This window comes from Anarhichas minor, unplaced genomic scaffold (assembly GCF_050575085.1).
Source record: "Anarhichas minor isolate MPS153535 unplaced genomic scaffold, ASM5057508v1 ptg000055l, whole genome shotgun sequence".
Classification (NCBI taxonomy): domain Eukaryota; kingdom Metazoa; phylum Chordata; class Actinopteri; order Perciformes; family Anarhichadidae; genus Anarhichas; species Anarhichas minor.
Window position 1 is genome coordinate 877,288 of NW_027466501.1, and position 25,315 is coordinate 902,602.

Below are 25,315 nucleotides of genomic sequence, written 5' to 3' on the forward strand. Positions count from 1 at the left end.
GATAACCAGCTCCCTGGCTACGCCTGGCTATGCCTGTCTATGCCTGGCTACGCCTGGCTACACCTGGCATAGAAGTGGTTTATGACACATATAAACATCATTCCTCTGCTGGCAACAGTCCATAAAAACATATATTCTGCTTTTCTGTGACGCTGTGGTCTGATTACATCAGCATCAGAGCCTTCCAACTTTCTTTTTTAGCAAATGTTGCCCCTCATGCTGTAGCCTTGAATCACATTATCTCTATCTTTGTGGTGATGTGTGTATTGTGTTAATGCCGCGATGCTCTGAACCATCGAGACATGAGGTAAAGCTTTCAGTTTGCTAAAACAATGCACCACTCCCACTTTTCTTTTCTTCTCCATGTCCCCTCCCGGGCTCCGCAAGATCCTTATCGGGAACATATACAACAAATACCTCAGTCATTAGTCATAGTAGTAGTTCAAAAATAACTGAAAATAAAATGTGTCCACATTAACCAACTGTGAAAAACTGTAGTGAGCAGAAAGACACCAGCACCTCTGATCTGTATCATGAGAGTGAAAACAGATATTAGTTTGAAGGGTTACTTTGCAGAGGGTGATGTGGATTACAAAGGACTGAATGATGTTGCAAAGTGTACATGATAGAATGGATCATGTTGAACAGCAAGAGAGGGGATGCTGTCTTTGGTTGTGGCCTTGGTTGACGGATGATCAATCAAAGGAGTTTCCTGGGTGACTGGATTTAGTTTGGTCCTAAAGATTGAAAGCTGAACATGTCACACTATTAGTATAGAGAGGGAGGATTTCACAACTAAGTTCAGATTTAAACAAGTTCTTCATTCACAAGTTCTATTCTTCAGCATTACAAGGTGTCAATAACCATTTGTTTTTTTGATGTATATTTTCTCAATCCAGTAACTGATGCTGAAGGTGAAGACTAATCACTGATCATGAAGGCCACATTTTGCACAAGAAGGGAGTTCTGCGCCCTCTTCCTCTTTCTGACTGTCTTTGTCTTCATCTTTGTGCTACGTCACATGGACATTCTGGAGGTGAGAACTTGGTTTTAGTGGGATCGTGTGAAGGGTGGACCCTGTTTGAAATGTTGAATATTAGTCAGGTTTTTGGATATTGCTTTAAAATGTGTGTTTCAATGTTCTTCATTGCAAATAAATACAATTTGAGTTCAATTGTATTTCCCCTCTCAATCCTGCACCTTGACTTGATGACAGCAGCAGCTCCTGTAGTTAAAGGACAAAGCTGGCAGTATTCTATACTTTAGACCAAACCTCCATGTGTTACAACCCACTGGTTCCCATTCGTTCTTACTGAGACATACATCTTAACAAAAGGGTCAGAAGTATAATGTTTTTAAAAAGCCCCATGAAAGTTTTTGTAACAGGTTCTATTTTCTGCCTTTTTTTTGCATCTGTCAGAGTTGTATCTCTGACTGAATATCCCAAAACATGAATTTCAGTGAACAAAACTTTGAAAGCACAAATTTAACATTCACTTTCTTGCCTTGTGTAAAACAGAAAGCAAGAGTATCTTGACACTTTCCCCCTGGGTTAATGTTAAGAACAGTTGTTCTTGAAAGATTACATTTTTGGCTATTTTACTCTTTTTTCAGTGCATATGCTTGATGTATCTTTGACACCATCTCTCTCCATCCCCTGCCAGTTTCAGCCTAAATTCAACTCAACCATCATCATGCCGAGAGTCTCCACTCACCCTAATGAGATTCGCAGCTTCTGCACCTTCAAGCCACTGTCCCCTGAGGACGCTCTGGAGGAATATCTCATACTAGACTCCACTGCTTGGCCTGAAACTCCACTTTTGTCAGGTCCTATTTTCCTGGAGCAGACCAGTGATCCAGCCCACAGCACCTTCACCATTCTACGAGGGAGGAAAGGGGGACAGTGGCATGTTGGGGATCAGCTGGAGGTCATGATACTAACCTCTGACTTCCAGGGTCGTCCCAAGAAGTCTGGGGGGGACTTCCTATTTGCCCGGCTGCACAACCGGAAGCTTGAAGCAGGTGTGGTTGGGCAAGTGGTGGATCATCTGAATGGGAGCTACTCTGCTGTATTCTCTTTATCCTGGGAAGGAGACGCACAGGTTAAGGTGATGCTAAAACCATGATGTTTAATGTAATGTTATTGTACCGTATTTTCCGCACTATAAAGCGCACCGGATTATAAGGCGCACCTTCAATGAATGGCCTATTTTAGAACTGTTTTTATATATAGGGCGCACCGGATTATAAGGCGCATAGAATAGAATAGCGTCGTAAGCGTGTCTCTTGAAAGGTGCCATTTTGGGGTCTTTATACACACAAGTGGTGTTGGACTAGGAGTAAGCACAGTACCGGTGTTTACCGCGGTGCGGCTTTGTAGTTTACCAGTCGTACTGAAACATTTTGACAGAGCGCCGTGTACAACCAGTATGGATCAACCAATTAACCAATTGATCCATATATAAGGCGCTCCGGATTACAAGGCGCACTGTCGTTTTTTGAGAAAATTAAAGGCTTTTAAGTGCGCCTTATAGTGCGGAAAATACGGTAAGTGTTTTTAATATCATAATTCATTGTTCACAAAGCCCTGCCCTAACTGTTGCCATGCCTGTTAACTTCCACTTCTCGCACGGCACAAATGCAGTTTGTTCAGCTAACAGGGACAGATGTAACACTCAAAATCTCAGTCATTTCAGACAAAAGCAGGTTCTCAGGATTGTAGATTTTTTTTCATCTACAAACTGTCACTAGCAGATTAGCTACCTAGGTAGTCCTAGTGTTATGATGGGAAAATGTATAGCATAATTCTATTGCTAACATAATCCTGTTTGGCTGATGTGGATGGTGCACATAACGTCTCAGATATCAAGATTGGCCGGGGTTTTAAATCCAATGAAACAGCACTGCCAACGTCAATTTAGTCTCGAAAAGCAGCAGCCAGGAGGCTCACACATATTGGGGAAATACTACACAGTAGATGTGCTAGTTCTGAAGGTAACTTTAGATAATATATCTTTACCTAACCTCTACATACTCCTTGGTGTTGGAAGTAAGGCTAGGCTATTATGTCATGATGGTTGTCAGGTTATGAAGGTAGCCAGTTGGTCAGATGTTCATGCTAAAATTAGCAGATTACATGAAAGCAGACAAACAGAATTAATTCCCTTAATTTATAGAACTGTTTCTCTTGTGTTTTTTAGTTTTGATCAAGTTCACAAAAAGACAACTCCCTCTCTAAACACTTGACATGCAGAGTATCTCTCCTGCTACAGTCCCATGCACACCACTTCAACATGTTTAGACCTTGACAGACCTGCCATGGCTAGGTACTGTTGCTAAGCTTTGATTGGACAATCGATGTTCAGGGAAGGGTTTAGATGAATAGACAATTCTCCAGAGATTATTGTCTGATGTCAATCTGGTGTAGAATTTGAAGACATGAATCTTTATGAATGTTAATTGATATGACTGACCATGATTGGACTTGGTGAAAACTCTGGTTCTCTATCCCATCAGGTGACTCTGGTTCACCCTGGTGAGGCCATCTCAGTGCTGAACAGGCTGAACAGAGAACAGCCCTACAGGATGTACTTCAAGAGCCTCTTCCGCTCAGGCTCACTCTCTGAAACCACCCTCTGTGACGTCTGCCTAAGGCCAACCCAGCAGCCGCTGTGCAACTACACTGACCTCCGTACAGGCGAGCCGTGGTTCTGCTACAAGCCAAAGAACCTGAGCTGTGATGCCAGGATCAACCATTTCAGGGCAGGATCCAAAGGAAACCTCCTCAATGCCAATGAGGGGAAGCTCTTTCAAAGGTGAGGGAGCAGAGAGACTGAAATTTTGTGTGACTTCTAAATACGTACATCCAGTGTTACCTTTGTATCTCCTTGGTGGAATGTTTCAGAAGTTTGTAACTATATGCATGAACATATGATCACGTTGTAAAGTAGATATGGCTAAAATGTGAGCAAACACTGGCCTATTTAACACCAGTTGACATGGAGACACATTAGCATTCATTTGGAGTTGTGTCTAAAATTAAACTCCTTTTAGCTGTATTTTGCTCTTCACCAACTCCAGAAGGAAATATCTGCCTTAATCTAAATGTGGCGCTATATTCAACCTGCTGGTCACTAACATTGTCTGTCTGCTGTTTAGTGGTTGGTAGTGCACAATTGACCCTTCACTTAGCCCGCCCCCTGCTGATACTCAAAATGTCAGAGCTACCATGGAGCCCACACCGTCACTAACTGCACTCACTGAATACATAATATCTAATTTTTGCAATATGTGCTTTAAGGATGTATCAGGATGCAAAGTGAATCAGCAGTAAAAACAGCTTAACAAGATAAATATATAAGCTAAAGCCTACAGATGACAGTGTAGAAGTGAAAGTTAAGGACATTAAGGTACAACACTGTTCCTGTATAGCCAGGTATGTTGTTATTCAAAGTTCCATCCATCCATCCATTTTCTACCGCTTATCCGGGGTCAGGTCGCGGTGGCAGCAAGCCAAGCAGGCTGACCCAGACTTCCCTCTCCCTGGCAACATTTTCCAGCTCATTCTGGGGGATCCCGAGGCATTCCCAGGCCAGCTGGGAGATGTAATCCCTCCAGTGTGTTCTGGGTCTTCCCCGGGGTCTCCTCCCAGTTGGGTGTGCCGGGAAAACCTCCAGTAGGAGGCGCCCAGGAGGCATCCTGATTGGATGCCTGAACCACCTCAGCTGACTCCTTTCGACGCGAAGGAGTAGCGGCTCAACTCCAAGTCCCCTCCTGATATCCGAGCTCCTTACCCTATCTCTAAGACTGAGCCTGGCCATCCTACTCATCCTACTCATTCCGGCCGCTTGTAGCCGTGACCTTGTTCTTTCGGTCACGACCCAGAGTTCGTGACCATAGGTGAGGGTCGGAACGTAGACCGACCGGTAGACGGTCCGGTGCAGCGCCTGCTTTACTGCTGCAGCCACACCGATCCTCCTGTCGATCTCCCGCTCCATCTTACCCTCACTCGTGAACAAGACCCCGAGATACTTGAACTCCTTCGCTTGCGATAGGCACTCCGTCCCCACGTGGAGGGAGCAATCCACCGGTTTCAGGCAGAGCACCATGGCCTCAGATTTGGAGGTGCCAACTCTCATCCCCGCCGCTTCACACTCGGCTGCAAACCGCCCAAGTGAATGCTGGAGGTCACGATCCGAGAAGGCCAACAGGATCACATCATCTGCAAACAGCAGAGAGGCGATCCCGAGACCCCCGAACCTGGCATTCTCCACCCACCGTCTGTGCCTAGATATCCTGTCCATGAAAGTCACGAACAGGACCGGTGACAAAGGGCAGCTCTGGCGGAAGCCAACACCCACCGGGAACGTGTCTGACTTATTGCCGAGAATACGAACACAGCTCCTACTGCAGTTGTACAGAGACCGGATGGCCCGTTGTAACGGGTCCGGCACCCCATACTCCCGCAGCACCCCCCACAAAATCCCCAGAGGGACCCGGTCGAAAGCCTTCTCCAAGTCCACAAGTCCACGTTATTCAAAGTTCCAATCATTATGAAGCAAAAGCAGCTTGTACATTCACATACCTGCAAACTTGTCGCTTTTCGGCGAAATTCGCCATTTTGAATCGAAATATGTCATCTCGGGTAGATCCGTAGATTTTTTTTTAGGGAGGGGGGGGGGGGGGGGGGGGGGGGGCGTTTCTCAGATTGGAGTGAGACAAGGAGAAAAGGTGATGTCGTGATCTTCGCAATAAAACATCTTTGATGTGACGTGTTGAGTCTTGGCCAATCAGCGTTAAGATGTCTCCACGTCTTCATGGAAAGCTAGTCAGCTTGATATCAGGTTAGCGTTAACGTTAGTGGATTGTATTGGCGTTAAAGTTTAAGTTCCGCTATGTTCCGTTACAGTTCAGACTTGCTGGGTTAAGGCTAACGGCCACTGCATGACTGTAACGTGGTGAAACATGCACGTGGGGGGCCGTGTTCCGGTTCAGTTCACGCGGTCACTCATTAACATTAAACCGGAACACCGGCTCACCCATATCCCTGCCAGAGGCCGCTGAGGTAGTCAAAAAGCTCCTTGGTGGCAAGGCGCCGGGGGTGGATGAGATCCGCCCTGACTCCTCCGCGAATCGCCACCTTAACGTGGTGGAGGAGTTTGAGTGGCTCAGTGATCCTGGGAGCTATGTTGTCCGGGGCATTAGCCCCTGGTAGGGTCTCCCAAGGCAAACAGGTCTCGTGGGAGAGCCCAGACTAAGAGCGGTTCAAACGACCCTAATGATAAGTAGCCCACGTACTTCAGCCACCTCGCCCGGACCAGGGAAACCGGGGCACCCTCCCGGAGCCAGACCCAGGAGGGGAGCTCGTCGGCGAGTGTCTGGTGGCCGGGCCTTCGCCCGAATAAACACCATGGAGCAGCCACCCTGTGGACCCACCACCCGCAGGGACAAGCATGCAGACCGGGCTGCGGGTCAGGCGGGAGGCCTGGGCGAGCCGATCGCCGGCAGCATAGACTAGCTCTAGGGACGTGGAACGTCACCTCGCTAGCGGGGAAAGAGCCAGAGCTGGTGCAGGAGGTGGAGCGATACCAGCTAGATATAGTTGGACTCACCTCCACACACAGCGCTGGCTCTGGAACCAAGCTCCTGGAGAGAGGTTGGACTTTGTCCTTTTCCGGAGTTGCCCAGGGTGAGAGGCGCCGGGCGGGAGTGGGGATACTCACGAGCCCCCGGCTGAGCGCCGCTGTGTTGGAGTTCTCCCCGGAGAACGAGAGGGTCGCCTCCATGCGCCTACGGGTTGCGGGGAGCAAGGCTCTGACTGTGGTTTGTGCTTATGCACCAAACAGCAGTTCAGAGTATCCGGCCTTCTTGGAGTCGGTGGGAGGGGTCCTGGAAAGGCGCTGCCTACCGACTCCATAGTTCTCCTGGGGGACTTCAATGCTCACGTGGGCAATGACGGAGAAACCTGGCGGGGGGTGATTGGGAGGAACGGCTTGCCCGATCTGAACCTGAATGGCGTCTCGTTATTGGACTTATGTGCTTGCCACGGTTTGGCCATAACGAACACCATGTTCGAACATAAGGTGGCTCATAAGTGTACCTGGTACTAGAACACCTTAGGCCGGAGATCAATGATCGACTTTGTAATCGTATCATTTGATTTGCGGCCGTATGTCTTGGACACTCGGGTGAAGAGAGGAGCAGAGCTGTCAACTGATCACCACCTGGTGGTGAGTTGGATCAGATGGCAGGGGAACCGGTTGGAAAGACCCGGCAAGCCCAAACGTGTAGTGAGGGTGAACTGGGAACGTCTGGCGGAGGACCCTGTCCGGGAGGTCTTTAACTCCCACCTCTGGAAGAATTTCTCACACATCCCGAGGGAGGTTGGGGACATGGAATCCGAATGGACCATGTTCAAAGCCTCTATTGTGGACGCGGCCGCTAGGAGCTGTGGCCGGAAGGTCATCGGTGCCTGTCGTGGCGGCAACCTGAGAACCCGGTGGTGGACACCGGAGGTGAGGGAAGCCGTCAAGCTGAAGAAGGAGACCTTCAAGGCCTGGTTGGCCCAGGGGTCTCCCGAAGCAGCTGACAGGTACCGGCAGGCCAGAAGGGCTGCAGCTGCGGTGGTCGCGAATGCTAAAACTCGGGCATGGGAGGAGTTCGGGGAGGCCATGGAGAAGGACTTTCGGTTGGCCTCAAGGAGGTTCTGGCAAACCATCCGACGGCTCAGGAAGGGAAAGCAGGGCTTATCCCAGGCTGTTCTCAGCAGGGGGGGGGGGGGGGAACTGCTGACCCGGACAGGGGACATCGTCGGGCGGTGGAAACAGCACTTTGAGGAACTCCTAAACCCGACCAACATGTCCTCTGCAGAGGAGGCAACGCCTGAAGATCTAGGGGGAGGCTCACCCATATCCCTGGCAGAGGCCGCTGAGGTAGTCAAAAAGCTCCTTGGTGGCAAGGCGCCGTGGGTGGATGAGATCCGCCCTGAGATGCTGAAAGTGCTGGACATAGTTGGGCTGTCCTGGCTGACAGGCCTCTTCAATGTCGCATGGGGGTCGGGATCAGTCCCCGTGGACTGGCAGACTGGGGTGGTGGTTCCCATTTTCAAAAAGGGGGACCGGAGAGTGTGCTCGAATTACCGGGGTATCACACTACTCAGCCTCCCGGGGAAGGCTTATGCCAGGGTGCTGGAAAGGAGGCTTCGACCGTTTGTCGAACCTCAGATTCAAGAGGAGCAATGCGGATTCCGTCCCGGCCGTGGAACAGTGGACCAGCTCTTTACCCTCGCAAGACTACTGGAGGGGTTCTGGGAGTTTGCCCAACCAGTCTACATGTGCTTCGTGGACTTGGAGAAGGCTTTCGACCGGGTCCCTCCGGGGTTCTTGTGGGGGGTGCTGCGGGAGTATGGGGTGCCGGACCCATTACAACGGGCGATCCGGTCTCTGTACGACTGCAGTAGGAGCTGTGTCCGCATTCTCGGCAATAAGTCAGACACGTTCCCGGTGGGTGTTGGCGTCCGCCAGGGCTGCCCTTTGTCTCCGGTCCTGTTCGTGACTTTCAAGGACAGGATATCTAGGCACAGCCTGGGGGTGGAGAACGTCAGGTTCGGGGGTCTCGGGTCGCCTCTCTGCTGTTTGCAGATGATGTGGTCCTGTTAGCCTCCTTGGATCGTGACCTCCAGCATTCACTTGGGCGGTTTGCAGCCGAGTGTGAAGCGGCGGGGATGAGAGTTAGCACCTCCAAATCTGAGGCCATGGTGCTCTGCCGGAAACCGGTAGATTGCTCCCTCCAGGTGGGGACGGAGTGCCTACCTCAAGCGAAGGAGTTCAAGTATCTCGGGGTCTTGTTCACGAGTGAGGGTAAGATGGAGCGGGAGATCGACAGACGGATCAGTGCGGCTGCAGCAGTAAAGCAGGCGCTGCACCGGACCGTCTTGGTGAAGAGGGAGCTGAGCCGGAAGGCAAAGCTCTCAATTTACCACTCGGTCTACGTTCCTACCCTCACCTATGGTCACGAACTCTGGGTCGTGACCGAAAGGACAAGGTCGCGGCTACAAGCGGCCGAAATGAGCTTCCTCCGTAGGGTGGCCGGGCTCAGCCTTAGAGATAGGGTAAGGAGCTCGGTCATCAGGAGGGAGCTTGGAGTCGAGCCTCTACTCCTTCGCGTCGAAAGGAGTCAGCTGAGGTGGTTCCGGCATCTAATTAGGATGCCTCCTGGACGCCTCCCACTGGAGGTTTTCCAGGCACGTCCAACTGGGAAGAGACCCCGGGGAAGACCCAGAACACGCTGGAGGGATTACATCTCCCAGCTGTCCTGGGAACGCCTTGGGATCCCCCAGAATGAGCTGGAACATGTTGCCGGTGAGAGGGAAGTCTGGGTCAGCCTACTTGGCCTGTTGCCACCGCGACCCGACCCCGGATAAGCGGAGGAAAATGGATGGATGGATGGACCGGCGGATCTGGTTGCAGGTTGTTTTTTTAACACAAAGTAGAATGAGGCGATTTCGTGGTCATAATAACTTTTATGACCACGAAACATAAGGCCCAGATACTGATAGGAGGATGTGGTCAAAGAGCTTAAAGAAGAGGATGCTGTTTGTGTTGCGCAGCTTGATTCAGGGCTGAGATGTGAGTGGAGCTGGGCATGGATAAAGGTGGAGGTCTAAACAAACGTGACGGGAGAGCAGTACAGCTTCCCGTTGTCACAGTATTTTAAATACATTGATAAGGCAGGGTATGCTAAATGGAGCCTCTGCTCCAAGGAGATAAAGTACAGCAGCAAGGGCTCACGTGTCCTCTCATCACACTGCCAGACACTGTTCACTGTAATGACCACAGCCAGTGTACTTCCAATCCCACGTACAGTTGTTCTCAAGGGCCCTGAAATAATGAGAGAGAGTGTTAAGGAGCCTGTACCTTCATTTCAGCGGGTTGCTAATGCAGAGGTCACAGCTATTATTTTACTCTTGATAAGCTACTTTAGCCAGAGTAGATTATCATTTTCATTTAAATAATTGAACTGGATTGAATGCATATTAATTGCAAATAGAAGATGGGCCACAATTGTAACAGCTGTAGAGTAACAGTGGAAGTTAATATTAAGCTATACAGTAACAGGGTTCAATGAAAACTAATCACTTTCTTTTGTAGAGCCGATGGTTCTCGCTACTCTTGCTATCTTTGTTTTTATATGACTAAAACTTTTGAAAATGAGACCTCTGTCTCAATGGATTTTGTCTAAATAATAATAATATTGATTGAAAAAAATAATAAAGCCAACCAGCCAGCTGTTCAACTAGAGCTGAAATACTGAACAAGTGGTACTGAACAATAAATTAGTTTTTTGCTTAAAGTAAATATCTTATCACTTAATGTTCTTCTCAGAGTACACCCCCCCCTCTGCCTACTGCATCAGTAAAATATGTTGATGAGAACAATGAGACTCAACCAAATCAGTTTAGTTTGCCGGCCATAAAACCAAAACTATGAAATGAAAGATGCTAAAACATTCTGTGTAGATAGTAATCATTATATTTGGTTTCATCACTGCGAGTGGCACCTTGCACGTTATACAGTTATTGGAACCATTGCTTACATGAACATTTTAATTAGTGCCATTGAACTTACAAAGTGGATTTGCCGTTAAGATTTGTGTGATCTTGAATGAACTTATTAGCAGTTGTTTCCCATTTTTATGCTTGAGTTTGATTCAATGATTTCAAATGTTTGTTCTTTTGTATCTATGTCCTTAATGTTGAAGTGTTTTTAAGAGATATACTATGTGTGCTTTTCTTCAGCGGTGTTAACTTGAAAGTCTACATTCGGGCTTCAGGACCTGCTAATGTCACCGTGTTGCCACAAAAAGAAGGTAAAGCATGATATTGCATTTTAATTTATTACTGTTAGTGCCACAACTGCCAATAACAATAATTCAAAACAAAATGCGTTTCAGACAATGGTCCTCATGCAAGAACCACTTGTACAAACAGATTTGTTCTTTAGTGGTTTGTACGAGGGATTTAGGAGTCTTAGCCACTTTCAACAGTGGTCAAGACCTGTCATAACAGTCAAGATTGAGTCTGAAATTGTCACGGGAGTTCACGGTTAGGACCCAATAGCAAGACCACAGGAGACAGAGTCCGGTATAACAGATTTTATTTTGCCAGAATAAAGAGGACAGGAAGGTGTCGAGCCCGTGGTCCGACACCGGAGGGCAGGCAGATCGACGGTGTGAGTCCCGTGGCTCGACACCAGAGGGTAGGCAGATCGAAGGTGTGATGTCCCGTGGCTCGACACCGGAGAGTACGCAGATCGACCAGTACTCTACACCCGTAGCAGAGAGGAGAGAGATTAGTCCCGGAATAGACAATGGGGTTCAATTTACAGAACGGCGGCGGAGGCTACCGAGGCCGAAGACAATACGGACTGACGACCCAGGCCTGCAAGACCAGGGTCGATATACTGCCGGATAACGAGCCAAATTGTCCGTAGCTGTGCATCAATCAGGGTTGTGGCAATGGGAGGTGTCTGGAGGCAGGCCCGAGAAAACAACACCAAGCACATGGCATAACAAAACAAACAGGGGAATGACAGACACATGAGGAGAGGAGATTGGGGGGAAACAGAGGTTAACACACAATGGGTCAGACAGGATCCTGACAGAGATACCTATGTAAATTACACTTAATAATGATGCTAACATTTTACTCTGCAATTTCAAATTATAGGCTAATATAGTTCTAAATGTATTCAGCCTATCTATATCATCATTCATTTGTACTGGCTTTTGATGCTATTGTGTAACTCCAATATCTACAGTATATGACCATCTCATACTTTCTTTATTTCAGTCACAGTGCGACCCTCAGGTGACACGGCAATGAGATCAATCTTTAGTGTTTCCTATCCCTTGACTTTAGCAGGTCCTTTAATTCCGCTGCTCACTCTGTTAAAAATTAGAGACTTTTCTTTATGGATCTTTTAGTGGGGTTACAATGCTAATTTATAATTCTCATGAATGCACTCATTTATGCATAGGTGGCATTCATCATGTTTACACTGGTCATTGACACAGTTATCTGAAGTTAGGAGCGTTTGCTGAATCTGTTGTGGCACACTCATACGAGTTTACCGTACGAAGAAAGGTAAGAGAAAGTTCAGAAAAAGCGTACTACATTCTTCTGGGTAGGGTTCTCCTGAATCAGAATCAGAATCGTTTATTGGCATGGTATGTTGAACATACAAGGAATTTGACATGACGGGAAATGCATAACATTTAACAATCAACAACAATCAACACAGTGCAAAGTAGAAACATTCAAATTTACAGAAAAATATAAAATAAAATAAAGTGAAAAATAACATAAAGTGCACAAACGAACAGATAACAGGATTATAAACAAGTGAGACGTAAGTGTAATGTAAAAGTGGAGAGTGTATTTAAATAAGAACCTAGAAGGGATGTGCAGGGGAGTGACCGGTAGGAAATTGTCCTGGGGATGACAGAGTCAGTGGGGATCCCTGACTCTGGGGGTCCCTGAAGATAGATTAACAGTATTCAGCCCAATTTCAAAAGAATGGTGGGAGCATGGAGCTCTAGGCTAAAAGTTCATGAATGTGGCTTCAGTTGTCAGCAGTGTTTATAGTTTCTCAGGAGTAAGGATAGTACTTAAGAGGTTCATACAATCACTTTATACTTTGGTATTGTTTTTAAATGGGATAACTTATTCTTTAACTTCCTCTCAGGTCAACCACAGGTGAAGAGCAGCACTGTGACATCTGGACCCTCTGGTTATTACTACCAGGGTGTGTGGCGAGCACTAGGTGGCACCACAGTCCGCGAATTCAACGCATCTGCCATCAGTCAGTGTCTGAAAGGCAAGGTGGTCCACATGTATGGAGACTCCACCATCAGGCAGTGGTTTGAATTCTTCGACGCAACTCTGCCAGGTAACTGATCCACAGGGATTTCTGGCAACAAATGATTTTGTTCCCACTGCAGCTTAATGTGTTCCCCCTGTCATACTTTCAGGTCTTAAGGAGTTTGACCTGCACAGCTTGAGGAGAACTGGACCTGACATGTCCTTGGACTATGCAAACAACATCTTCATGACGTACCGCTGCCACGGTCCTCCTATCCAATATTACCCCATCTCAACTAGAGAGCTTCGTTACATTGCTAATGAATTAGATGACTTAGTGGGAGGCCCCAACACTGTCGTAGTTTTTGGCATCTGGGCTCACTTCGGCTCTTTCCCCATGGAGATCTACATCAGGAGGCTGCAGAGCATCCGCAGGGCGGTGGTGCGGCTGCTGGAAAGGGCTCCAGGCACGCTGGTCGTCATCCGGACCACAAACCCCAGATATTTAGACCTTTTTGTGTCGCTAACCAATAGTGACTGGTTCTCGCTGCAGCATGGTAAGGTGCTCAGAGCCATGTTCAAAGGACTGAATGTCCATCTGATTGATGCCTGGGAAATGACCCTTGCCCACCATCTGCCACATAACATCCACCCACCACCTCCCATTATTAGGAATATGATAAACCATCTATTGTCCTACATATGTCCTCAAAATAGTGACTAGATGTTTGTGTCTTGGGGGAGAGGAATGTGGATTTAAGCACACATTGAGTTTACATGTTATCTCTGTGTTTCCACCAAGTTCTGCATTTTTCCAATTCTCGTGTGATCCCGTGACATCACACAAATCCAGCTGCTGTGAAAGGTAATAGCTAGCCTAGCTATGTTGAAAGGTAACAACATCCAGCTTCCAGCACTTCGTAAGCCCACTAATTAACACTGTATATCTCTTTTTGCTTTGCTTTCTGAGTACAGCCACCTTTAAATTCTTTCTGACCGTGACTTTAACAAAACCTGTATATTTGTCTCAATATAACATATACTCCAGATACTGTTGTTATCTAGCAGAGTGATTCCCTTGTTTTTGGAAATGTATAATAAACGCCTTAATATTAATCTATACCCTTACCTTAACAGCCATATATTTATGAAAGTCTCCCTCAAGAAAAATGAATGTGTTTTATGGCTCAAAAGAACAGAAAACAAGATTATTTTCATAATGTAACAGTAATATTTTTACATGATGCCGTCTTTTGATATTGAGTTTTTAAGGGTATTGATGCCACACATATTTGACAGAAAAGTCCTCACGTAGTAATAAAGTGTAGCTACTCATTGTTAATCAATTAGTGTGATTTTCTATTAGGAATTAAAAAAATAGACAAATCAGGGGTTCTGCAAACAAATATCTTTAATGTATGTATTTATGCTCAGGTGTTTCATAATGGAATAAATGCATTTAGCCTTTGCAAACTGCTCTGTATGTGGACTTTCATTTATAAAATCAGTCAAGCATAAGAAAGCTAAACAAAGTAAAGTAAAAACTTATTTTTAAACTTATGATTTAGCTCTTGCGTCCAGTATTAAAAGGTACAGTCATTAACTTGAATAAATATGACGCTTTTGTCATATTTGCTTAAACTGTCACTGTATCCTGACAGTAGTACAGACAGATAATTAGTCCATAAAGAAGCAATAATGGCCACTAAGATTTGAGTCCTATGAGCATGGGCCTTTCTTGTAATTTGCACAACATATTCCTGTGAAGTATGGAAGACTTAAAGTGTCTAAATTGAATCAAATCAAACAAAGAAATGAAGCACAACAAATACAAATTTTTTGTGTTCATTTCCATTTTAATCAGGAAATGTTAAAATGTTAAAAAAACTGAAAAAATTAATTGATAATGTGAAATTGCAATTTGAAAATGAAAAGTGAAATTTTAAATCCTAGAATGGAAAATAGAAAAGCTTAAATGTAAACACTTTAATTGAAAACCTAACTGCTACATGCTTTAACAAAAATGTGTATTTGAAACTGAATCCAATCTGCTGAGTAGCATGGATGGTTTGACCTCTTTAGGGCTCAAACGGTAGAATGGCTAAACATCTGAAAAGTGACCGCTTTTGGTGTGTGTGGGGGGGGGGGGGGGGGGGGGGGGGGGGGTGACAAGCCAGAAAGGTTCAGACCCGGGGGTTTAATCTTTAGCAATTCATTGTTTTGTAAGCTTTTCATATGTTGTACAATCTTAATCTGTAGAGTAATGAGTAACTAAAGATATATCAAATAAATTAAGTGGAGTAGAAGTACAAAGTTGCATACAATGATAAAGTACTTCAAAATTGTACATAAATATACAGCACTTGAGTGGACAACACTTCAGTGCAATGCAGATTTTCACTTTGAAATATAATTAATTTAGTCTTTAAAGAAAAGTTGAATAATTGGTATTTACCAAATATTTTCGATTTCATTATCAGAGCTATCCAAAAAATGCATATAACTATATATATATATATCCATTTAACTTCATATCTTAATTTGATTTGTTTTAATTTAGGGAGTTTCAATCTTCCATACTTCACAAGAATTCAACTTTTAGCTATTTAGATGGAAGTGACAGTCAGAGTTCAAAGGTTAAGAAAAGCTTGAGGACACTGTAATCACTTTATGTTCTTTTTTTTAGTATTTGTTTCAATTTAGGTATGTTAAAGCTTCAACAGAGAAGCCCCTACTCTTTGCTTTTTCTGTGCTCTTTTAGCTCATGGGAGTGGTTAAGAAGAGAAGGCGTCACCAACATGAGATTCTATGTGTATCTTTAGCTGTGACAGTGCTGTTTGCTGTCACTACCCTTCAATTAATTTCCTGAAAGTCAAGCACAGACAACACCGTTTATTGTAAACCTGTGAGATAAAGTGACGGATCACACTGTGATGAACAGAATCTCCAAATGGATCTCTGCTGAGGTAAGACACATGAAACGCTTAAACAAAGTATATATGAAGTTAAATTTATCATGAATCAGCATCAGTAACCATTCTAATATACTGCATTTGTGACATTTTATTTTACTTCTACTACTTCTGTTATATGCTACTTAATACTTCTGCTCCGCTACATTTCAGAGGGAAATTTGTACTTTGTACATTACATTACATTTACTCTACTGTAGTTATTGGATACTTTGTTGATTTAAGATTTACATAAAGTTAAAGACGTATGACCAGTTTATAGAATCATGCATTCAAAACTTGATGGAAGTAAAAGTGCAAAAGTATTATCATCAAAATATACCTCAAGTACCTCAAGCAAAGATGCTCATAATGCAGAAGGCCCATTTTAGAATCATATATTATTATATTATATGTTCCCCAAGTTCATACTGCAGTATCTGAAAGCTGAACTAAATTAATCTTCATCTTGTGTTTCTTGTTCTCTTGTGTTTGCACATTGTTGTAGTAACAGTTTTTGTAATAGGATATTTCATAGTACACACTGAGCAGAGTATTCACAAGATTTGGGATTTACGTCTATGAGATCAGATTGTCTGGTTTCTTTGACACCATGGCTGTAGTCTCACTATTATGTCTTGTTGTCCACACAAATGTTAACTTCACCACCTCTGATAAAGTGCAGGCTATATTCACTTGATCATAACATGCAAACAGAAATACAGACACAAAAAAATCAGAGTTATTTGTGCTTGTACTAGTGAGACATAATTATTCCAGAAGCACCTTTCAACTGTACAAGATATAAGCCAACTCAAATCTCTAATCAGATTCCGCTCAATATTTCATCAGTACTGTCTCACCATCACATTCCGGAGCACAGAGGAGAGGGAGGACTGTGTGCTACAGACGCTCGTAGTCAGCTGTGAATCAGCTGATGGAATTATCATCATCGGTTGTAGAAATCCAAGATCACATCAAATAGCATGAAATAATGGCACAATAGAGCGACAACGATAATATCTTCTAATACTGTGCATATATCACCAAGTACAGTTTCAGTTTTCAGATAGTTTTTGAGTGTTAAATCGCTGCAGTGACCATAGATGACCTCATAGCTGGTTACGGCCATGATGATCACACCAGAAGAGATTCTGCTCCTCAGTCTGATCCTCTCTCTTTCTCTCTGTGTGTGTGTATCTTCCACTCCAAAGATAATGTGAACGTTATTTCAGAAGCTTGATCAAATATTGGTAGAGTCTGGTCCAACCGGTTATAAGACATATATTCTGCTTTTCTGTGACGCTGTGGTCTGATTACATCAGCATCAGAGCCTACCAACTTTCTTTTTTAGCAAATGTTGCCCCTCATGCAGTAGCCTTGAATCACATTATCTCTATCTTTGTGGTGATGTGTGTATTGTGTTAATGCCGCGATGCTCTGAACCATCGAGACATGAGGTAAAGCTTTCAGTATGCTAAAACAATGCACCACTCGCACTTTTCTTTTCTTCTCCATGTCCCCTCCCGGGCTCCGCAAGATCCTTATCGGGAACATATACAACAAATACCTCAGTCATTAGTCATAGTAGTAGTTCAAAAATAACTGAAAATAAAATGTGTCCACATTAACCAACTGTGAAAAACTGTAGTGAGCAGAAAGACACGAGCACCTCTGATCTGTATCATGAGAGTGAAAACAGATATTAGTTTGAAGGGTTACTTTGCAGAGTGTGATGTGGATTACAAAGGACTGAATGATGTTGCAAAGTGTACATGATAGAATGGATCATGTTGAACAGCAAGAGAGGGGATGCTGTCTTTGGTTGTGGCCTTGGTTGACGGATGATCAATCAAAGGAGTTTCCTGGGTGACTGGATTTAGTTTGGTCCTAAAGATTGAAAGCTGAACATGTCACACTATTAGTATAGAGAGGGAGGATTTCACAACTGGGTTCAGATTTAAACAAGTTCTTCATTCACAAGTTCTATTCTTCAGCATTACAAGGTGTCAATAACCATTTGTTTTTTTGATGTATATTTTCTCAATCCAGTACCAAAGTAACTGATGCTGAAGGTGAAGACTAATCACTGATCATGAAGGCCACATTTTGTACAAGAAGGGAGATCTGTGCCCTCTTCCTCTTTCTGACTGTCTTTGCCTTCATCTTTGTGCTACGTCACATGGACATTCTGGAGGTGAGAACTTGGTTTTAGTGGGATCGTGTGAAGGGTGGACCCTGTTTGAAATGTTGAATATTAGTCAGGTTTTTGGATATTGTTTTAAAATGTGTGTTTCAATGTTCTTCATTGCAAATAAATACAATTTGAGTTCAATTGTATTTTCCCTCTCAATCCTGCACCTTGACTTGATGACAGCAGCAGCTCCTGTAGTTAAAGGACAAAGCTGGCAGTATTCTATACTTTAGAACAAACCTCCATGTGTTACAACCCACTGGTTCCCATTCGTTCTTACTGAGACATACAGTACATCTTAACAAAAGGGTCAGAAGTATATCGTTTTTAAAAAGGCCCATTAAAGTTTTTGTAACAGGTTCTATTTTCTGCCTTTTTTTTTTACATCTGTCAGAGTTGTATCTCTGACTGAATATCCCAAAACATGAATTTCAGTGAACAAAACTTTGAAATCACACACCAAAAACAATCTTTGAATTTAATGTTCACTTTCTTGCCTTGTGTAAAACAGAAAGCAAGAGTATCTTGACACTTTCCCCCTGGGTTAATGTTAGGAACAGTTGTTAGCAACCCTCCAAAAAATATTCAAATCTTGGCCATTTTACTCTTTTTTCAGTGCATATGCTTGATGTATCTTTGACACCATCTCTCTCCACCCCCTGCCAGTTTCAGCCTAAATTCAACTCCACCATCATCATGCCGAGAGTCTCCACTCACCCTAACATAATTCACAGCTTCTGCACCTTCCAGCCACTGTCCCCTGAGGACGCTCTGGAGGAATATCTCATACTAGACTCCACTGCTTGGCCTGAAACTCCACTTTTGTCAGCTCCTATTTCCCTGGAGCAGACCAGTGATCCAGCCCACAGCACCTTCACCATTCTACCAGGGAGGAAAGGGGGACAGTGGCATGTTGGGGATCAGCTGGAGGTCATGATACTAACCTCTGACTTCCAGGGTCGTCCCAAGAAGTCTGGGGGGGACTTCCTACTCGCCAGTCTGCACAACCGGAAGCTTGAAGCAGGTGTGGCTGGGCAAGTGGTGGATCATCTGAATGGGAGCTACTCTACTGTATTCTCTTTGCTCTGGGAAGGAGACGCACAGGTTGAGGTGATGCTAAAACCATGATGTTTAATGTAATGGTATTGTAAGTGTTTTTAATATCATAATTCATTGTTCACGAAGCCCTGCCCTAACTGTTGCTATGCCTGTTAACTTCCACTTCTCGCACGGCAAAAATACAGTTTGTTCAGCTAACAGGGACAGATGTAACACTCACAATCTCAGTCATTTCAGACAAAAGCAGGTTCTCAGGATTGTAGATTTTTTTTCATCTGCAAACTGTCACAAGCAGATTAGCTACCTAGTTAGTCCTAGTGTTATGATGGGAAAATGTATAGCATAATTCTATTGCTAACATAATCCTGTTTGGCTGATGTGGATGGTGCACATAACGTCTCAGATATCAAGATTGGCTGGAGTTTTAAATCCAATGAAACAGCACTGCCAACGTTAATTTAGTCTCGAACAGCAGCAGCCAGGAGGCTCACACATATTGGGGAAATACTACACAGTAGATGTGCTAGTTCTGAAGGTAACTTTAGAAAATACATTTTTACCTAACCTCTACATACTCCTTGGTGTTGGAAGTAAGGCTAGGTTATTATGTCATGTTGGTTGTCAGGTTATGAAGGTAGCCAGTTGGTCAGATGTTCATGCTAAAATTAGCAGATTACATGAAAGCAGACAAACAGAATTAATTCCCTTAATTTATAGAACTGTTTTTCTTGTATTTTTTAGTTTTGAACAAGTTCACAAAAAGACAACTCCCTCTCTGAACACTTAACATGCAGAGTATCTCTCCTGCTATAGTCCCATGCACACCACTTCAACATGTTTAGACCTTGACAGACCTGCCATGCCTAGGTACTGTTGCTAAGCTTTGATTGGACAATCGATGTTCAGGGAAGGGTTTAGATGAATAGACAATTCTCCAGAGATTATTGTCTTGAATCTTTATAAATGTGACGTGTGGAGCTATTCAATGTATTTGTCTCAATTGATATGACTGACCATGATTGGACTTGGTGAAAACTCTGGTTCTCTTTCCAACCAGGTGACTCTGGTTCACCCTGGTGAGGCCATCTCAGTGCTGAACAGGCTGAACAGAGAACAGCCCGACAGGATTTACTTCAAGAGCCTCTTCCGCTCAGGCTCACACTCTGAAACCACCCTCTGTAACGTCTGCCTAAGGCCAACCCAGCAGCCGCTGTGCAATTATACTGACCTCCGTACAGGCGAGCCGTGGTTCTGCTACAAGCCAAAGAACCTGAGCTGTGATGCCAGGATCAACCACTACAATGGAGGAAGCAAGCAAAACTCCTCAAAACTCCTCAATGCCAATGAGGAGAAGCTCTTTCAAAGGTGAGGGAGCAGAGAGACTGGAATTGTGTGTGACTTCTAAATACGTACATCCAGTGTCACCTTTGTATCTCCTTGGTGGAATGTTTCAGAAGTTTGTAACTACATGCAGCTAAGATTGAATATAAAGATGTTATTATTTTTTGCCACTTGGGGGCAGCACAACAAGCTATTAACATATGATCACCTTGTAAAGTAGATATGGCTAAAATGTGAGCAAACACTGGCCTATTTAACACCAGTTCACATGGAGACACATTATTATTCATTTGGAGTTGTGTCTTATATTTCTTCTCCTTTTAGCTGTATTTTGGTCTTCACCGACATCAGAGGGAAATAACTAACTTCATTTAAATGTGGTGCTATGTTCAACCTACTAGTTGCTAACATTGTCTGTCTGCTGTTTAGTGGTTGTAGTGCACAATTGCCCTTCACTTAGTGGGCAACTGTGGCTAAGTGGAGAGCAGGATTGTCAGAGGATAGGCAGAGGATAGGCGGTTCGATCCCCGGCTCCACTAGTCGCATGTCGGTGTGTCCTTGAGCACGACATACATTCAGATAACCTTTAGAAGCTAGCATAGCGTATCCTAACCTGAGTTAATGATGTGCTAAAGTACTCTGCTGTTGTTAGCTCCACACGTTTTAATCTACAAACGTCACATTTTAGAAATGCATATCTCCTTCCAACCTCTCTGGGCAACGAGTTTCACTATTACACGTTTAACCAGGGCCCCGTTCCTCGTACGTGGCTAACTATACGAGCGCTATCGCTTCTGCCGACAAGGAATCATTTATTTACAAGACCTTCTCGAGCCATACATTGCGAACACCACACGCCGCAGCCGAGCATCGACTGTCTCACAGACTGGATGCATAGCGAGTGGTACAGTGTCGGCGCTGCGGAGAACATGCATGCCGTGCTGTTCGTAAAGTTTATTTGGCGCTTAATAAACTTATGGATGCGTTCAAGACATTACCATGGCACATATTGTATTGACTCACCATTCTGAATAATGTGTTTGTGCTTAGTTTTTACTTGCTCCCATGTCCTCTTGATGGCTGGGTTGCAACTACATGGGGGTTAAAGCACTCATAATTATATGACAGTGTTATTAGTACACCAGCATATCATTATTGTAGAACATGATTAAGGTGGACTCATAAGAATAGAGAGAATCACACACTATTTATTTTCACTGCTTCAATTGATTGAATTTCTGATTATGAATAATACACACATACATACTGATCCGCCCACACACAGATTCACACACACATATTCAAACTCCTAGTTCTATATGGTAATCTACACATACATGTATATACACATATATAGTACATGATACATAAGCATACATATTTTGCCATGATTATGGTCTTGAAGTCCTCATAGCGTTCATGATCATCTCCTGCTCGTCAGCGGAGAAAATGAGGCTCTTTCTTTGAGTTTATTTGCCATTGTACTGTTAGAACATCATGGTTTCGGAGATCGACGCTTCCCCCTTTTGAAGTAGGACGGGCACGCACAATTATCCTGATCCTGATCGTCTGGTTCGAATTAACGAGACTGTTTGAGCGCGGATCAGCCTTGGAGAAACCGAGATAGCCTGATTTCAATCATCGGGTTAATTTTAGCTGGCTAATAGGACATTTGATCGACTTAGTTGAACCACGTACGAGGAACGGGGCCCAGGACTAGCTCCAGATCAACAAAACTAGCCTGAAAATGGAGTAAATCGGAAAGGATTGCGTTAGAGTTTATAGAGCAGAGCCGTATACAGTTGGCCAAAGCTACACTTTCATTGACCAGTGTTAGATTGGCAGGACTAACCAATGGGTCAATTGGTTAATCAGCTTTGAAAAAGCATGAAAAACACACACAGAACACACAAGGTGTGTGTTTTTCTGTAGCTCCTCATGCTACCTGTCAGCCACTCCCTCAGGACCAGTCCAACTCCCTTCACCTGTCCCTGATCAGTAATCAAGCACTCCCTCATCAGCACAACTCTCCTCACCTGTTCTAGCCACTATTTAAACCCCTGTCTCTCAGTCACTCACTACCAGGTCATTGTTTGTGTTCTACCTGCCCGTTTGTCTTGTCCTGTTCCCGGTTTCCCAGTCTGTCTGCCCTCCCTCGTCCCGCCGGATTTCCCCCCTTGTCTCTTGTCTCGTCCTTGGATTCCATGTTGTGTTCATTATTCATTTTTCTCACTGCATCTGACTGTCTGCGCTTGAGTCCTCATCATGCCCCGTGACAGAAAGAGCTGCATCCATAAAATATGTTGATGAGAACGGTGAGACTCAACCAAAACAATTTAGTTTGCCGCCTGTAAAACTATAAAATGAAAGATGCTAAACAATCTGTAGATAGTAATCATTATCTTTGGGTTCATCACTGCGAGTGGCACCTTGAACGTTATACAGTCATTGAACCCATTACTTTTTTGAATTAGTGCCATTACATTTACAAAGTAAGTTTTGTGTAATCTTGAATGAACTTTCTAGCAGTTGATTCCCATTTGTGTTTGAGTGCTTGGTTTTTCTAGTTTGGTTAAATTATTTTAAATGTTTGCCCTCCTTTTGTATCTATGTCCTGAATGTTGAAGTGTTTTTAAGAGATATATTATGTGTGCTTTTCTTCAGGGGTGTTAACTTGAAAGTCTACATTCGGGCTTCAGGACCTGCTAGTGTCACCGTGTTGCCACGAAAAGAAGGTAAAGCATGATATTGAATTTGAATGTATTACTGTTACTGCCTATAACAATAATTCAAAACAAAATGTGTTTCAGACAATGGTCCTCATGCAAGAACCACTTACAAACAGATTTGTTCTTTAGTGGCTTGTACGAGTTAATTACAGTTGTCCAGAACTGTCATAACAGTCAATATTGAGTCTGAAATACCTGTATAAATTACACTTAATAATGATGTTTACATTTTACTCTGCGATTTCAAATTATAGGCTAATATAGTTCTAAATGCATTCATACAGCCTAACTTCATCATCATCATTCATTTGTACTGGCTTTTGATGCTATTGTGTAACTCCAATATCTACAGTATATGACCATCTCATACTGCAAAACAAGTCAAATTATTTGACCCCTTTCCGTTGCAGTCATCAATGGCGAGACATTTTTCATATGGAACCATTTTTTCTTTATTTTATTGACAGTGTGACCCTCAGGTGACACGGCAATAACATTTATTGTATCCCATCCCTTGACATTAGCAGGCCCTTTAATTCCCCTGCTGACTCTGTTAATAATGAGAGACTTTTCTTTATGGATCTCTGAATGTAGGACTTCAATATAGGACATATGATAGCCTTATATGCTATTGTTGGGGTTACTTATAATTCTCTTGAATGCACACTCATTTATGCATAAGTGGCATTCATCATGTTTACGCTGGTCATTGACACGGTTATCTGAAGTTAGGAGCGTTTGCTGACTCTGTTGTGGTACACTCGTACGAGTTTAACGTACGAAGAAAACATATGAGAAAGTTCAGGAAAATGCGTACTGCATTCTTCTGGGTAGCATTCTCCTCAGCTGATAGCAGTGTTTATAGTCTCTCAGGAGTAAGGATAGTACTTGAGAGGTTCATACAATCAGTTTATACTTTGGTTTTGTTTTTTCATGGGGTAACCCCACCCATATTCTTTAACTTCCTCTCAGGTCAACCACAGGTGAAGAGCATCACTGTGACATCTGGACCCTCTGGTTACTACTACCAGGGTGTGTGGCGAGCACTAGGTGGCACCACAGTCCGCGAATTCAGCGCGTCTGCCATCAGTCAGTGTCTGAAAGGCAAGGTGGTCCACATGTATGGAGACTCCACCATCAGGCAGTGGTATGAATTCCTCAACGCAGCTCTACCAGGTAGCTGATCCACAGGGATTTCTGGCAACAGATGATTTTGTTCCCACTGCAGCTTAATATGTTCCCCCTGTCATACTTTCAGGTCTTAAGGAGTTTGACCTGCACAGCCCGACGAGAACTGGACCTTACATGTCCTTGGACTATGTAAACAACATCTTGGTGACGTTCCGCTCCCACGGTCCTCCCCTCCGTTTTGAACCCTTAGACACTAGAGAGCTTTGTTACATTGCTAATGAGCTAGATGACTTAATCGGAGGCCCCAACACTGTCGTAGTTTTTACCATCTGGGCTCACTTCGGCTCTTTCCCCATTAAGATCTACATCCGGCGGTTGCAGAGCATCCGCAGGGCGGTGGTGCGGCTGCTGGACAGGGCTCCAGGCACGCTGGTCGTCATCCGGACAGGGAACCCCAAAGATTTAAACCTTTTTGTGTCACTATTCAACAGCGACTGGCACTCGCTGCAGTGTAACAAGGTGCTCAGAGCCATGTTCAAAGGACTGAATGTCCATCTGATCGATGCCTGGGAAATGAACCAGGCCCACCATCTGCCGCATAGCCTCCACCCACTACCTCCCATTATTAGGAATATGATAAACCATCTATTGTCCTACATATGTCCTCAAAATGGCGGCTAGATGTTTGTGTCTTGGGGGGGAGAAATGTGGATTTAAGCACACATTAAGTTTACCTGTCATCTCTGTTTCCACCAAGTGCTGCATTTTTCCTTCAGCACTCACATGTTCAGACCAGACTAACAATGTATTTCTAAAAAAAATTAACTTGAACCCGCCAGATGGTTTGTTACACAGAACCATCTGAGAAGCTGTCATTGGATACTTTTTAGGAAAGGGCAGGCGCTTTCAAAAAATACTTTGCAGATAATTGGATGAACCATCTGTCAATCAAACTCTCACCAAAGTTAATCGTGTGAAAAACATCTTTTCCATCGAGAAAAACAAACAGTTCCGTTCTTTGCTTTTCTCTCAATGAAGAAATACTCTCCAG

The 25,315-nt window shown here is 44.1% G+C and overlaps 2 protein-coding genes across 2 annotated transcripts; both read left to right on the forward strand.

Moving 5' to 3' along the window:
- Nucleotides 1-934: 934 nt before the first annotated feature.
- Nucleotides 935-13,583, forward strand: LOC142931861 (NXPE family member 3-like). The gene is made up of 6 exons (XM_076075977.1): nt 935-1,036; nt 1,665-2,108; nt 3,517-3,815; nt 10,796-10,866; nt 12,744-12,947; nt 13,030-13,583. Exons 1-6 carry the CDS (start codon nt 935-937, stop codon nt 13,581-13,583), a joined length of 1,674 nt encoding a protein of 557 aa, XP_075932092.1.
- Nucleotides 13,584-17,905: 4,322 nt separating this feature from the next.
- LOC142931974 (NXPE family member 3-like) lies at nt 17,906-24,945 on the forward strand. Its single transcript, XM_076076153.1, has 6 exons — nt 17,906-18,007; nt 18,677-19,114; nt 20,121-20,428; nt 23,069-23,139; nt 24,106-24,309; nt 24,392-24,945. Exons 1-6 carry the CDS (start codon nt 17,906-17,908, stop codon nt 24,943-24,945), a joined length of 1,677 nt encoding a protein of 558 aa, XP_075932268.1.
- Nucleotides 24,946-25,315: the final 370 nt, after the last annotated feature.

Bases quoted from the DNA above. Each gene is read 5' to 3' on its own strand.
- LOC142931861 (XM_076075977.1), top strand. From the start codon at position 935: ATGAAGGCCACATTTTGCACAAGAAGGGAGTTCTGCGCCCTCTTCCTC. The intron at 1,037-1,664 runs GTGAGAACTTGG...ATCCCCTGCCAG, and splicing joins GTCACATGGACATTCTGGAG to TTTCAGCCTAAATTCAACTC. The intron at 10,867-12,743 runs GTAAAGCATGAT...ACTTCCTCTCAG, and splicing joins CGTGTTGCCACAAAAAGAAG to GTCAACCACAGGTGAAGAGC.
- LOC142931974 (XM_076076153.1), top strand. From the start codon at position 17,906: ATGAAGGCCACATTTTGTACAAGAAGGGAGATCTGTGCCCTCTTCCTC. The intron at 19,115-20,120 runs GTGATGCTAAAA...CTTTCCAACCAG, and splicing joins AAGGAGACGCACAGGTTGAG to GTGACTCTGGTTCACCCTGG. The intron at 20,429-23,068 runs GTGAGGGAGCAG...GCTTTTCTTCAG, and splicing joins GAGGAGAAGCTCTTTCAAAG to GGGTGTTAACTTGAAAGTCT.